General features: G+C 36.0%; 1 protein-coding gene across 13 annotated transcripts in view; it reads left to right on the top strand.

Moving 5' to 3' along the window:
* Camk2d (calcium/calmodulin dependent protein kinase II delta) overlaps nucleotides 1–16398 on the top strand; it is a 352869-nt gene that overhangs the window by 174759 nt on the left and 161712 nt on the right. For all 13 annotated transcript variants that reach the window (XM_033760056.1, XM_010633832.2, XM_033760058.1 and 10 more), the window contains exon 4: nucleotides 3160–3214. In XM_033760056.1, coding sequence (XP_033615947.1) covers nucleotides 3160–3214 — 55 coding nt within the window. The remainder of the gene's footprint in view (nucleotides 1–3159; nucleotides 3215–16398) is intronic.

Below are 16398 nucleotides of genomic sequence, written 5' to 3' on the forward strand. Positions count from 1 at the left end.
AAAAAAAAAAAAAAAAAAAAAAAAAAAAAAAAAGACTGTATCACATAGCATGGATAGTAAGTGAAAATCACAATGATTCCATGTAATCATGTTTTTCTAGTTTATTTTACAAACAGTGGAAGTAAGGTAGAGCATAAGAAAGGAAGGAATAAAGGAAGAAAAGAAATATGTATGTAGTAATCCCAACTAAAGATGATGTTTATTTTTCTGTGACACTTGTAGTATCATTTGTTGTGATTAATCTCACATGGTCAAATGACTTCTAAGATATACTAGAGATTGTTTTGTATTTGCATGATGTCAAAGGAGTGAGCTTAGACAAATGGTTTGTCTTGAATCATTATCACATGTTTGTTGGCTAAGGGATTTTGTTGTGATCATCAGGCTTGCATTTTTAGCAACTTGTGACTTGGTCAAAAAGATTTCATTTCCAGATGTTGATCATTTATAAGTGTGATTAAGGTAGTGGTAAGTCGTACTAAGAAAGCTTTATTCTTGTTATGACCTACGGTCAGTACTGCTCCTTGTACCTGAAATTGCCTTCTTTCTTTAGCTGTACAACTCTGAGCAGCACCCCTAAGATCCCAACTGGAAACATTTTCCTTGAGTAAGTGAAAGAATGTAGTGTTTTCCTTCTGGACATTTAAATTTTACTTTCATTTTAGCTGTGATAACATGGTAAACCAACTTATTTTCCAGAATAATTCAGTGAGTTCTTTAAGTAGCCATACTTTTACTTGAACTCATTTAAACACTAACTTAGGCGTCTTGGAAACTGTGTTAGGAAAATCACTAAGATAGAGGTCATGACCTTGTTTCTCTTTAAAATGCTAAGTAATTATGAGCAGAACATATGTTGTCATACAAAGCTCTTCATTTTTCTTCAGCAGCCTAAGTTTCAACAAAGGTAAGCAGCATTTCTGATACTTGCAAATTGAGGAATGCTCCTCACACAGTTGAATTTACAAAAGAGTTGCTTGCATATCAGTCATTTTATTTTAGACATGAATAGTTATACCAGGCTTTGGTGAAATTTTCTGTCTAAAACTCTGATGTGGTAAACATTTGAAAATGACTTTACCATATGCCAGGTTTCTATGTGAGATGCAGAGACTTAAATATATGATCCCAATTTAGTAACAATGATGAGAAGAAAATTCTTTGTGATGAAGGAAAAGGTATTTCACTTATGTAACAAAGATAAAATATGTTTGTATCCATGAATTCACTAGTGACATTACAATAAGCTAGTAAGAGAAGGAGGAGGAGACTCAGTGTGTTCATGTTTCAGTTGCTCGAGCAAAATAGTCCAGTTCTCAGATTGGCTACAATCCCAACTTCCTCCATTATAAACCTCTTCCTCATTTTAAATATAGACAGATCCACATTCTACAAGTAATTATGTATAATTTGGACTGAAGCAAGTCTCTCTTTCCCCACCTTGGAGAATTTTTCTAAAAAGGAATTTAAAAGATTTTTTGGTAGGCCAGCAATGAGATCTGTGTTAGCTTTTCCTGTGTTGCTGAGACACAATACTACTCACCCATAATTTAAAGGAGGAAAGTTTTAATTTAGCTCATCGTTTCTGAGGATGCAGTCCATGGTCTATTGCTCCAAGACAGGAACATCATGGCTAAATGTTATGGTTGAGCAAAACAGGGTTAGTTCATAGTGGCCAAGAAAAGCAGAGCAGAACCAGCAAGGAAACAGGCCAGGGACCAAATAGGGTATCCAAAGTCACAAATCCATGACCGACCCAGGCATACTCAGAAGTGTGTTCTTCCAATACCTGGGTTGGATCCCAAAGCCAGTCAAATTGACACACCACACTAGTCACCACATGACTCAAAGGGGATGAAATTGGGTTGGAAGGCATGGAAAGTGGGAATTTCATTGGTGCTATTGTTTGCCTCTCCAGATGATTGTGGTTGCTATGATAACCTAAATGTTCTTTTCAATAGACATTTTCCATATAATAGTCATCACTGCATGAGGAATGTACTAAGAATATATTACAGTAGAAATCTTTGCTCTTTCTGTAGTGACTTTTGTGAAAGCAGGTATGTTCTGAAATTTTGTAATTTCCCCTGCCTTCTCTTGCCCACAATGAAGATCAAGCCATCTCTGCAAGAGATTTGGATGAATAGGAAGAATTGCTATTTGTGTGTGTGTGGGGGGGTGGTAAATCAAGAGAAGAGATTGTGCAAAAATAAATGGACAAAGCAGTATGTAAGATATACATATTTGATTTAGTTTAACATGAATCAATTAGTGTTTTAAGTTCAGAAAAGGCATATATTGATTTCAGATAGAATTATCAGTGTAAATTTAACTCATTGGAAAAGGTATAAATTTGAAGAAACATAGATGTTTTTTTAAACAGTAAAGTTCTCAGTATTCACTTTCAGCTAGTGAGATATGAGTTTTGTTGAGTAAAGAACATAAAACTGGTTTTAGTTTTTAGTTTTTATTTTGAATTATTTTAATTAGGATATGTTTGTAGTACATAATGATTATATGTATTGTGGTGGGTTGGTACATGTACATATTGTATCTTACTTCTTTTTACCACCCTTTCTCCTCCCCTCCCTCTCTCCTCCCTAAAAACTGTGCTTTGGTAGGTTGGGTAATATGTGCTATATAGAAATTTCAGGACCAGCAGGAGAGTAGAGGCAGCAGGCAGGCCGTGTAGCAGACTCCAGTGACCCCTCTTGCTATCCCTGCTGCAGTGATCATGGCATGAGTTGGTGAAGCAGTGGTGACAGTAAAAGGCAGGAAAGTAGAATTGAGAGAACTTGGTGATTTTGGATATATAGAATAACAGTCATTAACATTTATGCAATAGTTACCTGGCAATAATGCATTATTTAATTTTATTTTGTCATTTAATCTGAACCATTATATGAAGTACAGGTATTAATATAATAATATTATAAATTAAGTTAATACTTGCGGACTTAAAATAATTTTTGGAACCTAAACCAAAACCTTGGGTCTGTATGAACTGGTAAAGGATACTGACTTATCCTGGGCTAAAATAAAAATCTATGTTAACATTTCTTATTTAGGCAAGATGCCCTTTAGAAGATGGGCTTAATATTGAGTGTTGGCATGAGTATATAATGCAGACTTTATTCTCTTTCTTCATTTTATTTCCAGTACGACTTCATGACAGCATATCAGAAGAGGGCTTTCATTACTTGGTGTTTGATTTGTAAGTACATACTTAATGCTCTTCTATTTTTACAGTCTATATGAAGATCATTTTTAATTAAATATTTTTCTTACTGTAGAGTCTAAAGTAAAAACCACTGTAATATTTTGAAAATGTTCTTCAAGACTGTTCAACTCGAATTATTTTGAAAAGGGATGACTACTAAGCATATTTTATTTAGAATTTAACTTAGTCTTCATTAATGAAACAGTTATCAGTCTGTTTTCCTTTCCATTGTCCAGTATGATTTATAAGTAGTTTTTAGTTTTGCCTTGGGGTACAAAAATGGGTGATGTGAACAGAATTTTCCTTTGAATTGTTTATGAGTTTGTAAAACTCGCCTTATATAAAAAGATTCAAAGAAGAAAATGATATTTAAAAATTTTTAATTCAAACTAATCAGGACTTTTAAAGCAAAGTTTTATCAATAAAAATAAAGGGAAAATAATAACTCCTGAAAGGAATGCTTTAAAACAGGCCACACACATGGGTGGTAGGAATTTATTTAGTGTGTGCTTTTTGGAAATCAATTTGTACTACTTATCATGAGATTTTTTTTAAATGCTTATATAATTCCACATAGTAATTTCATTTTTGGCAACGAGTCTATGAGAAGTGTGCCCTAAATTCAGGGAAAGTTTTGTATTAAGAGATGTTCATTGTCTCATCTTTTATAATGAGGAAAAAGATAAACAAAATCAACTTACAGGGTGATCATTGCATAATTATAGTACATTCACTTAACGGACTACTCTAGCATTTTAATGAGATGATAGAATTTTGGGAAATAAATAAGAAATAACTTTCACATAACATGAATCTAAAGATAGATTTAATACTAGTTTTGAAAGTCTTCAATGATGTCATAAGAAACATTTTTGTTTCCATCTTTCTATCTATTTGCTATTGTGCGCTTGTCTTCATGATCAGGCTCTTTGGGTCTCAAGTTGATTGTTTCATTTCAGAAATCACAGTGACTTCCAAAGTCAGAAAAAGGGAAGAGTAATTCCATTGCGTGCTTTTTTCTTTATCTATTGGGAAAGCTTTCTCAGGAGTCCCTGAAATGGTATTTGTTAATGAATCCTTATTTAGAATTACTCTCAAGTCCAGATAGAGTTGTTCCTTGGTATCTGTGGTAATTAATTTTTAGCCCTTATAGATACTCAAATCCATTGATATTCATGTCCCTCATGTAAAAGGTCATTTTTACTTATAACCAACACACATACTCGTAAATACTGTAAATCATCATTAGATTACTTATAATACCTAACACAAAATGTGCACTATGTAAATAGTTGTTATATTATATTGCTTAAAGAATAATGACTTGAACAGAAAGTCTGTACATATTCAGTAAAGATGCAGTATTTTTAAAGAATATTTTTGCTCTTGCATTGGTTGAATCTATAGATATGGAACACACAAATTTGAAGGTCAAGTGTATTGGAAAGTGAATGGAATCACAATTGGGATTGATTAATCATGTTTCAATCTGTAGGTCCAGTGAGGAAAGAAGCTCCCCTGAATTATATAACCCCCAGCTTTGAACAAAGTCATAATTTCATTATCAAAAGAAGGGCAGTCTTGCCTGTGGGTGAGCAGCTAAACAGGTCTGCCATACTGGGGACCCAAATGTGTTCTGGAAATCAGGCACATCCTCTGTGAGGCCTGCAGGCTACATGTGACCCTGGACTGCTAGTAATGAGGCCCTCCAACACAGTAAATTTTTAGCATTATTGTGTAAATTTTAGTGATATTTTTTGTGTCTCATGTGGTGCTCAAGTATAGTCAAAGTAGGCAACGCCAAGAGAATGCCATGTAGGGAAGAGCACAGGGCAGTGCTGACTCTCCCTCCTGCACCAGCCACATACAGTCATCCTATTCAAAGCCTGCTTGAATCAGACATTCTGTGCACTTGTGTGACCTGGTAAGGAAAATACTGCAAAAGCCAACCTATGACACATTACTTGAGAGTGAAAACAGGCATTGTTGTAGTCAGCAGGATTTGGCAAGGGAGTACATTTACTAGAGGACACATAGATTATAAGATTATTTTATGATAGTTACCCAAAAAGTCGAATGCAAAGGAATGCAAGAGATTTAACTGCTGACTAGGGGCCCAAGGAATCTATCTGAGGGTCTGGATCCCAGCAATTTTCCACACAAGTTCAGCTAAAGGCTTAGAGTCCAAGGCAGTGTCCTCCACAAGTCTAGACAGTCACCTAGAGCTCACGGCAATGTCTCATGCTTGTCTGTATTGAAGATCTGTACCTTGGAAGGCCAGAGATCAGTGGTAGAAGGCAGAAAATCTACACTGGTGAGATGAAGGATTTGTGCCACCAAGCTGAGGGATCCACATTGGGGCCAGGAAGTGATGCTCACAGTAAACATCAGAGCTCTCTTGATGAACTGCAGCCTTTCCCAGTGACAGTGAGACCTGAGCTCTTCCTCTGATAAGAACAGCCTAGTTTGCATTAGGGAAATGATCCTCAGCAAGCTTCTCCTAAAATATCAACAGGCTAACATTTTTCCCTCTCGTTCTCTTTTTATGGCTATTGGTAACAATTAGGTGGATCCTCTCTACCCAGACCACACTGATTCAGTTCAGCAGGGCTTTACAAGTTGACCATTAGTCAATCCACTGCAGGCATTTATTGTATTAGGCATATATGCAAATTTTCTTATTAAATTTAGGATTGTTGTATCATTTCTTTCATAAATAATTTGATGAATTGAGATATTTTAGAAGAATTTTTTTTTTACTTATGTACATTAACTTTTTATTTTATATATGACCCAAGACTATTGGTCTTCACTCAGTGCAGAGCAAGCAAGCCAAAAATCAGACACCATGCTATGAAATAAAGATGGTGGTCCTGCCATGCAGGTTGCCCTTCTGGTCACAGTCCACCCTCAGGTTGCTCACATTGTTGTGTGATGTTATTCCATCCTGTGCAAGCGGTCCTTCCTCCTCAGTCCCCCTACAGAGCTCCTAGTGTATGTTACTTATCCCATGGTGTGTTCTTTCTTGATGTTCGAAGATCCTTCCTTTCATGATTTTCATTCTTGAAGTTTCTTTAGGTATTCTTTCATAGTAAGTGTACTATCAAAAAATTCTTAGTTTTACTTTTTCCAAGAATGTCTCAATGGTCCTTTCTTTCCTTGAGGATACTTTTGCCAGATATAGAATTATGGATTGCTAATTCTTTTCTTTCACTGTTCTCCCACATCCTTCTTGAGGCCTTGGTGTTTGGTGTGAAATCTATCACTCTAATTATTTTCCTCCTAAAAGTAAAATATTCTTTCTCTGTGGCTGCTTTAAAGATTTTCCCTTTGTCTTTTGTTTTCAGGAGTTTTACTATTACTAGACTGACTCACATTTATTAAGGTTCACTTCTTTGGATCTTTGCTCATCTTGTTGTCAGATCTCCATCTTTTATTCTAAATCACTCTTTCCCATTGGTAACAGTGAATGGGAGTAGAGTAGGAAAAAAGGGATACCTTCCTCAAAGAGAAATTTACATCCTAATTCAGGCAAAAAATGGGAAGAAAGAGAACTCTTCCTTCTTTAGTTAATTTTCAGTTACCTTTAGCTCAAAATAACCCTTATGCCAAAGTGGCATATTTTAGAATGACATATTCTGATCCTCTTCAGTTGTAAGAAGTATTTCAATGTTAAATCAAATCCTCTGCCATGACATTTTCCTATTGGCATTGATATAGAAGAAATATGAATCTCAACCTGTTAGATGTGACAGGTTTGTGGTCCTACAACATCCAGGAATGAAGTCATAAACCAAACAAAGAAGTTAGGAGAGTTTTACTGGAAATCAGGGGAGAAAAATAGCTCCTGGATTTCCAGGATGGCCCTTCCTCAGTGGCCAGAGGCCCTTTGGTCAAGGGTAATTTATACAGCAAAATCACAACCTAGGCACAATGTGGGTCAAACTACAGTCAACCTATAGATTTTTAAGTATAGCCCTTTAGCTTATATTGATTGAATAGGGAAATAGTCACATAGCAAGGAATAAACGTATTTTTGAGAAGGATGGTTCCAGATGCTCTGATTACCCAACTGGGTGACTGATGTCTGGCCTTCCAGGACCAACTGGTGCTAATTACAGTATAATTCCAAGTTACTGCTTATCCTTTAGGGAGGCATGCAGGCCTGGTCAGTGCATCTTCACCTTGAGGCCCAGCCTTCTTCAGATCATCTACAGCCACAGTTCTGATGTGTTCTCTTCTGCGCTACTCCCTTGAGGGTCAATCCCTGAAAGCATAAGTTAATTTCTAATTTAGTGCTAAAATAGCACTAAGTTATTATATCTAAATTTTATATTTTACAGATTTCTGGGTTCCTTACTAAATTAAAGGAATGGTGAGAATCAAAGTTTATTTTCTCTCTCATTTTTTTAAATTTAGCAAAATAGTTGATGAGGAATATAGAAATAAGGCAGTTCTCAGGAAAAGAAAGTAAGATTTACAACCACAGTAGATTATGTCTGTAGCAGTGATATTTGACTCTGGTATTATTATCTCTGAAATCAAAATGAAGAGATTTCTGAAGGTGAAAGTTTATATACAAAATGTAGTAATTCAGAATGTTTTGCATCAGACAATTGAACCTCTGCTTTTAGAATTTGCAATTATTCTGAGTATTTAAAGTTTAAAATATAAGCTTTAGTGGTCCTTATGATATGGGACTTCCAAATAATATAGGGGAAATACTATAACTTTCAACCTACTAGATTGAGTTCATGTTCGCCAAAATTGAAAAATAAATTCTATGGAACAATGGAGGTTAGGAGTAGGAAGAACTTATTGAGAGATATACATCTTGAGAGGCAGGAGGGAACCCTAGTGGGTTGCCACAGACCTCACTTTACAGAGGAAGTTTTATAGAAATCAGTCACAAAGTGGATACAAAATCATGAGGTGGGTACAATGTGGGACAAAATTATGATCTACTAATAAGATTACCACTATAGCCACTTAGGTAATATTGATCCAATGGGGAAGCAAGTCATGTAGCAAGTATACATGGAAAGAACAGGACCATTTTTGGAAGAGATGAGTCAAGAGGTCCTGGTTACCCGCTTGGGTGACTGATGTCTACTTAGACTTTATTGGACCAGGTGATACCAATTATATCATATTTTTTATCCCTTGGAAGTGCATGTAGACCTAGTCATTTTCTCTTTATCTTGAGGCTTAGCCTTCAACAGATGCACCTCCAGTAACAGTTGTAATATATTTTCATCTTCTGCACTGACTCCCTCGAGGACCTACCCCTTTGTGATCTCCTATAATATTTCTATTTAACTTGGCTGTTTATAATACCAATAAAAATGATTTGCCAGTAAATGAGACCAGTAAACTAGATGAATAAAACACATTAAAGTGCCCAACTTTAGGGACAATTGAAAAGCAGTGGTTAAAAGTAATGTATAAATTTTGAATGGCTAAAACGAGTGTGTAGCTTATATAAATAATGTAATTCCTCAAAATTATGTAATTGTTTTGGAGCAAGTCAGGGGAAGTATATTGCCTTAGAAAAATATAGGTTTATATATTGTTAAAGTACGATCTTAAAGATATCAATGAAAATACTTGTATTTGAAAATTGGAAGCCACTTAGACAATCACTTCCAAGATAAATAACTATGTGAAATCTGGAAGAAGGAATGTTCTTTGTGTTCCTCCTTTTGATGCTGTTTGGCAGTGTAGTACTTGTGCATACTTCCTGTGGAATGTCAGCTATTCAGAATCTAATGGGAAGTTCTATTTTTATAGGTGCTTTAGTAGTTTTGTAATGGAATGCTATTCACTTTCTAAAACTCAAAAAAGAGGACAAGGGTTCTATGAAAAACTTTTTTTTTTTAACATGGACATGTCCTCACCCTTTCCAGCTACAGAGTATAAGGAGTCTCTTTTGCAAATAGACTTAGGAATCCCTGGGAAAGGTCTTCCTGAGAGCAGAGTCATCTACACAGTAAATAATGAATTGCCTAACTTTGATTCATCCTTCCTTAGAATTTATGCCTAGCAGGGCTTTCAGGCACATGTCAGCAGCTCAGCAAGGCAGGCTAAGCTTTGTATGTGTGGATTTATCTAAAACCTAAGGGAAGACAGGAAAGTGAAGACACAGAGCTAGACTATAGGCCTCAAGGGAGAGGGCCCAGGCAGAGACTTTGGCCTTTGGCAGATAAAGCAGATCCTACCCATTTTGAGGGAGAACTGATAAATAAAGCCTTGACCACTGTTGTCACCTGGACAGGTATTGACATGGACAAACTGTTTTGCTTCTGTGTGTCTTAGATTCATTGGCTAGTGCCTGTAAATTAGACTGACAGAAGACAGTTTAAAAAAAAAAAAAACACCTGTTTCTCATTGTTTTAATAAAAATGCCCCATTTTGAAAAATTCAAAAAGAAATACTTTAAACAGAATACAAAGTGCTTCCTTCCCTTCTTCTTTTGTGTGTGTGTGTGTGTGTGTGTGTGTGTGTGTGTGTGTTTATACCAGTCAAAATGATTGGTCAAGTTGCATGTTTTGAAGTTGTCATTAGGAAAACATATTTCTCATTTGAAGTTATACAGTAATGCTAAAAATACATGCCTTTTCAAACCACTTCTTTTGGTCTACAAAACTGATATTTTTATTAGTATTATCAGTACCGAAAGAGAAGGTAAACATCTATTTTTCACACTTTATACTGTAGCTCAGAAAGTAGACCAGAAAATCCATGGTTTTGGCTGAGTGTGATAAAAACTACAAGAATTGTACAGAGGTTTGGATGAAAGAGCCAGCACTTATTCAGGCAAGATTCCTAGGAAACACTGAAGAAGAATGAAAATTGAGGCAGATACAAGGTACCTTAGAAATATTTCTTCCTTCCACAGTTAGACTTAGACCGTACCTACTCTGTCAAGCGCTACAAATATCCTGATGCAAGAGAAGGTGAACAATGATTTCTCCCTTTAAAAAATATATAGAAACAATCTCATACTCATTATGTTCGTGGCATTCTTTCCTCTGCTAGAACATTTGGCTGCATGACCAACATGTTGACAATATATACAAAACACATAGATATGGTACCATAGTTTTCACAACTCTATGAGATTTACTGGTGTGTCTTATGGTTACTTGGTCATCTCTGGCTATTTAGAGTTCTAAAATGCCAATAGTACAGTTGTATATCTCACAAGACAGGTGTAATCCAATTATTATTAAACTTTTTTGGAGGGTGAGAGTTACTTGTTTCATTACACTGAATCCTCCTACCTATAAAAAATTTTATCCCTTTTGAAACTTGCCAGGTGTACATCATGTGATGTATATCACTGTAACAGTGTATGCAGCAAGCAGTATAAAAGTTTTCACACTCACATCCAAATGTGAAAGCATAGTGTTGAAGTGTAATTGTCCTCTCAGTACTGTACACTGCAAAATAAAACCAGAGAACAATTCTCTAGGTTAAATTTCTATTCAAAGACAGGAATATTTTCTCTGTACATGGATTGAAACAAAAAACAATTTAGAGTAGAGGTGGCTAGCCCACCTAGTAGTCATGGAAATTAAAAACAAACAAACAAAAATGAGTGACAGAGGGAGAAGGAGGGGAGGATAAAAAGAAATATAATCTGTTTGACAATTTGGGGGAGGAGGTATTGGACATTGAACCCAGGATTTTCACACTGAGCTATTTCCCGAGCACCTTTTAATTTTTTTGAGACAGGATCTTACCAAGTCACCCAGGCTGAGCTGTTAAGATACTACTGCCCTAGTCTCCCAAAGAGCTAGAATTATGTGTCTACAGCACCATGCCTGGCTCCTTTGGAAATATTTTGTAGAGTAATAGCAAGTATAAAATTTAGTTTTAGTTGGCAATTTCGAAGCACTAGTGCTGGTATTGAAAATAGTGAGAAATGTTGCATTTGTTATTTGTTCTTAGAAAGGAGAACTGTGTTTGAATCAAAACCTTGGGCCTTTTTAAAGTGAAATTTAGTACTTGTTATAGAAATGATCTTGGAGTGTAGAATGTCAATAACTATCTGGTTGGAAAAGAAAAGACTTCTTAGTAATTATACCAAACAATTTTTTTCCTTTAATTGGAAATTTTAAAAAAATATTCAAGGAAGAACATTTTAAATGACCATAATTTGTTCTTTTAATAGAAAGCAATAGAAATACACGTATGCTTTTGATTCTTTTTCTAAATGGAAGGCAAAATGTATGATGAACTTCTTGTGAGTTACAGTGTTCCACAGTGACAAACTGAATCCTGCTTCCCAGATCACAGTTCTTTTGTGTTAATAAAACTTTGAGATGTATTAATAAAACTTCGAGTCTCTGTGGGAGAGCGAAGGAGGATACTTTAGTTACACTCTACATAAGCAGGTTAACTCTTTGTGATGAATGTCATTTGATGTCTCCTGCCTTATTGTTGCCAGGCATGACTATCTTAAATACCAGAGTGCCTATTTCTGTTTCATTTGCTCACTTCCAGAATCTTTACTCCTTGATGTGGTTAAGGATTTCTTCTGGGTAGAAATGTCCCATCATTATTTGTCATTCTTTAATATCTATCTGAATTTCTCAGTGAAACATAATTTGTTTGTTTTATTCCCCTATACTACAGAATGAATCCAGGGCCTTCCCAAAAAGCTATACCCTCAGCCCATTTTAGTTTTTATTTTGAGGTAAGATCACAGTAAGTTGCCAACATGAGTTCAAACCTGCAATACTTCTGTCTCAGCCTCCCAGGGTGCTAGAATATAGATATACACCATCACACCACGCTATAATGGTGTTTTGTTTTTGTTTTTGTTTTTGTTTTAAGAAAGAGTCCAAAAGAGGCACAAATGTAAACTTCCTGTCTCTTGCCAATAGTCTCTATTAACTTGGGACTTTGCAATCAAGAGGGTTATTATCAGATGAAAGCCCTCGAGTCTCCAAAACTGGAGGCTAAATAAACTTTTTTTTATTTATAAAGTCACATAAATCCAGGTATTTTGTTATAATAGTGAAAAAAGGGCTGGTACACTTGTAAACCTCATAAATGGGGTGGGGGCTAAGGTTGCATTCCCAGGGAGGGATCTTGTCCATACTGAGTCTTAGCAGTTAGTTCATCAGGGTCTGCTTATACATTTCTGCTGTGATGAATTGTGAGTATCTCACTCTCCAATATTCAAGGCAGTGGTTTGCATTTTAACCTCACCTGCTGGCAGATCCAAGCAACTTTGTTAAGTTTCAGTTTGTTAAGTTTCAGCTATTTACTCATTGTTGTTACAGAATAATGGCTCTGAACATCTTACATGCTGGACCAGAAACAGATCCTCACAATTTTTTTTGAAAAACCTTACATTTTATAAAACTCATATAAATTTGAAGTTATTTTGATTTGAAAGTATAAGGAAAATATAGTCATTCATTAAATGGAAGTCAGAAATCAAGAGTAGACATTTTGAATTTTTAGGACATGACAGGATAATTATAAGTCTGACCTGTGTGTCCCTCATGCAGTACATGTAGCCAGTGCTAATAAAGTATTTTGCATGTTTCTCAAGAAAAAAAAAAACTCAAATCAACCACATTTTTAATCACATTAAAGAAATTTAAAGAAGTTTACTGCCTCCTTTGTTCAACCAGATTTTGAAACCATACATTTCTCAAAAAGTTAATTAATTATGGGCGATCACCCGGCGACGTGCGCGCGAGCTCCCGGCCTGCACGGGAGCCCCCGGCCTGCTCGACAACAGACCCAGGAAGGAAGGTAGCCGCATGGGCGCCCTTGAAACACCCACACGACGCCCCCCCCCCGTTCTCAAAACTCCTGATCGGGCCAGTCCTTAGACCAACTCTGCAGAGGCATAGGTTCCCATGAAGGGTAGTTTTCTGTGCTCCGAACTTTGATCATCTTTAAAGAAAGGGCAGGGGAAACCTGTAATAGAACGGAGTGGAGTTCAACCCTGAGGGTAAGGAAACTAAAGTTAGGCCTTGTAGATTGTGTTCAGTCTCAGTCGTGAGGAACAGCCATTGGCTAGCTAAGACCAGGGGATTGGGTTCCGCATATGACTGTGCATGTGGTATAATATGAGATCAGAGATAGCTTGAAAGAGGACCTTCAAATTCTTTTTCTTTCCCTCTCTCTTGTCTCTTTTTTCCTCTTTCCACCCTAAAATTTCTTTCTTTTTTCTGTCCTGTCTCTCCAACTCAGTCTCTTGCTCCACCATAGTGTCCCTCATCTCCCTTTTTATTCCAGTTCCTGAAGAACTCAGACTTCTTTTTTTATTTTTTGTTTTTAGGACGGGTTTCTCTTTATGTTCTTTTCTCCAGTCATTTTACCTCACTCATGGCTCTGTACCTTCAAGGGAAGGCAAGCGCCTGTTACTGTTAAGGGGATATATTCCTGTCCTTATTCCTGCACTCTCTCTATCCCCCCTGAACTTAATAGCTTTGTAAAGATAGTAAGGTAATTCTACAACCTCTGGATTCACTTCAAACCTGCTCTAATTCTTTCACTTATCTAATCCTCTTGTTCTAAGTCGAACCCCCCATCCTAAATGGTAAAGATGCCATATTGAAAAGAATATTCACTGCAAACATACTATGAGCTGCTTCTTGAAATTAATCTAATTCACATGAGTTAAAGGTGATACATTAATGACTACCATAAGTGGTCAGTTGGCAAGCTGTGCCTGATCCTATTGGGCTGCTGAATGTATCAATTGGGACAAAGAGTGGTGATTGATTTAAAGAGTTGTTTTCTCTGATATTATGAAAACGAGAATGTCTATGAGTCATAAGATACTCAAAAGCTAAAACGCAACTATATTAGGAAGATTTAAGTAATACCCAGAAATTAAAGAAGGACAACCCAACAATAAAAATAAAAATGAGAAAACACTTAAGCAAGACACAAAAACAAATATCCAGTTCACCAATAGCAAATAGTAGGACAAATGAGGATGAAAAGTCTGATAGTGAACCAACAGGACTCCCTGGACCCATAGCACAGGAGGTAACAAAATTGATCAATCAGGCTCTAGAAAAATTCAAATCAGAAATAATTTCCCAGCTAGCCAGAGAGATGATGAGCAAAATAGAAGTCATGATTCGAGACTCTAGAGCAGAAACTGAGAAAAAAATAGATGAGCTCAAGACTGTGATAGAAGCCATGAAGACTCAGCATAAGAAAGACATGGAAACAATGAATGCCCAACAGAGGAAAGAAATGGAATCCATAAAACAGATTCAAACAGATATCCAGGAGATTAAAAACTCTATTGAAAGTGTACGAAACAGAATAAAAGATTGCGAAGATAGAATTTCAGATATAGAAGATAGGATAGCAGTCAGTGACCGTGAAAAAAGAGGTCTATTAAAAACAGTAAGGGATCATGAGAAATCAATCCAACAACTCCTAGACGATACAAAGAAAAATAACATAAGACTGATAGGAATTCATGAAAAAACAGGAGAAAACACAAATGATATAAAAAAGCTCTTCACAGAATTAATGACAGAAAACTTCCCAAACAGAAGGGAAGAATTAGACATACAGATAAGTGAGGCATATAGAACCCCAACTAGCCACGATCAAAAAAAATCTACACCTAGACATATAATAATCAAGATTCCAGAAATCCAACAGAAAAACAAAATACTACAAGCAGTAAGAGAAAAGAAACAAATCACATGCAAAGGGAAGCCCATTAGAATCACAGCAGACTTTTCAACACAAACCCTTAGGTCAAGGAGAGCCTGGAGTGAGGTATTCCAAGTCCTAAAAGAAAAGAATCTCCAACCTAGACTTTTGTATCCTGCAAAACTCTCTTTCAAAATAGATGGGGAAATAAAATACTTCCACGACAAAGAGCACCTGAGAAATTTCATGAACACCAAACCAGCACTGCAAGGAATTCTAAACAATATCCTAGAAAAGGACAACGAAATTCACAATAACATGAGGCCCAACAGACCAAATCAAATAGGCAAGGCAAGAAACTAAAAGGAGATGGGAGAAAAAGTAAAAAGAGTCAACAAATGGACAAAAACATGACAAGAATAAGTCAAAATATATCAGTTGTAACCATCAATGTTAATGGCCTCAATTCACCAATCAAGAGAAACAGATTGGCAGAATGGATTAAGAAGCAAAATCCAACAATATGTTGTATACAAGAAACACACCTAGTGCAAAAGGAAGTCCATAGACTGAAAGTGAAAGGATGGAAAACAATTCTCCATGCGTCAGGAGTCCAGAAAAAAGCAGGGGTAGCAATCTTATTCTCAGATAAAGTAAATTTCAAACCAAAACTCATTAAGAGAGACAAAGAAGGACACTACATCCTTGTAAAGGGAACAATTCAAGAGGAAGAGCTGACAATCATAAACATATATGCACCAAATATAAATGCCCCCAACTATATAAAACAAATATTAAGTAACATGAAAAACCAAATAAGCACTAATACAATTGTAGTGGGGGATTTAAATACCCCACTATCACAAATTGACAGATCTACTAGGCAGAAAATCAACAATGAAATAATAGAACTGAACCAAGCTTTGGAACACATGGACTTAATAGATGTTTATAGAGTATTCCACCCCCAAAAACCAGAATATACATTCTTTTCGGCTGCACATGGATCATTCTCCAAAATAGACCACATACTGGCTCACAAAACAGGTCTAAATAAATGCAAAAAAATTGAAGTCATCCCCTGTTTATTATCAGATCATAGTGCAATCAAACTAGACATCAATAGCACAAGAAACTATAGAAACTTCACAAGCACATGGAAACTGAACAACACTCTCCTAAACAATCAATGGATTACAGAGGAAATTAAAGAAGAAATTAGACAGTTTTTACAAATAAATGAGAATGCCAATACAACATACAGGAATCTTTGGGACACAATGAAAGCAGTTCTACGTGGAAAATTCATAACATTGAATGCCCACACTAGGAAAACAGAGCGGGCTCAAATAAACAACTTAACGATGAAACTTAGACTCCTAGAAAAACAAGAGCAAGAAAAACCCAAAGCTCGAACAAGAGAGGAAATTATAAAGATCCGAGCAGAAATCAATGCAATTGAAATTAAGAAAACGATACAAAAAATAAATGAAACAAAGAGCTGGTTTTTTGAAAGAATAAATAAAATT

This window comes from Fukomys damarensis, unplaced genomic scaffold (genome assembly GCF_012274545.1).
Source record: "Fukomys damarensis isolate Sample0158 unplaced genomic scaffold, DMR_v1.0_HiC HiC_scaffold_38, whole genome shotgun sequence".
NCBI lineage: Eukaryota > Metazoa > Chordata > Mammalia > Rodentia > Bathyergidae > Fukomys > Fukomys damarensis.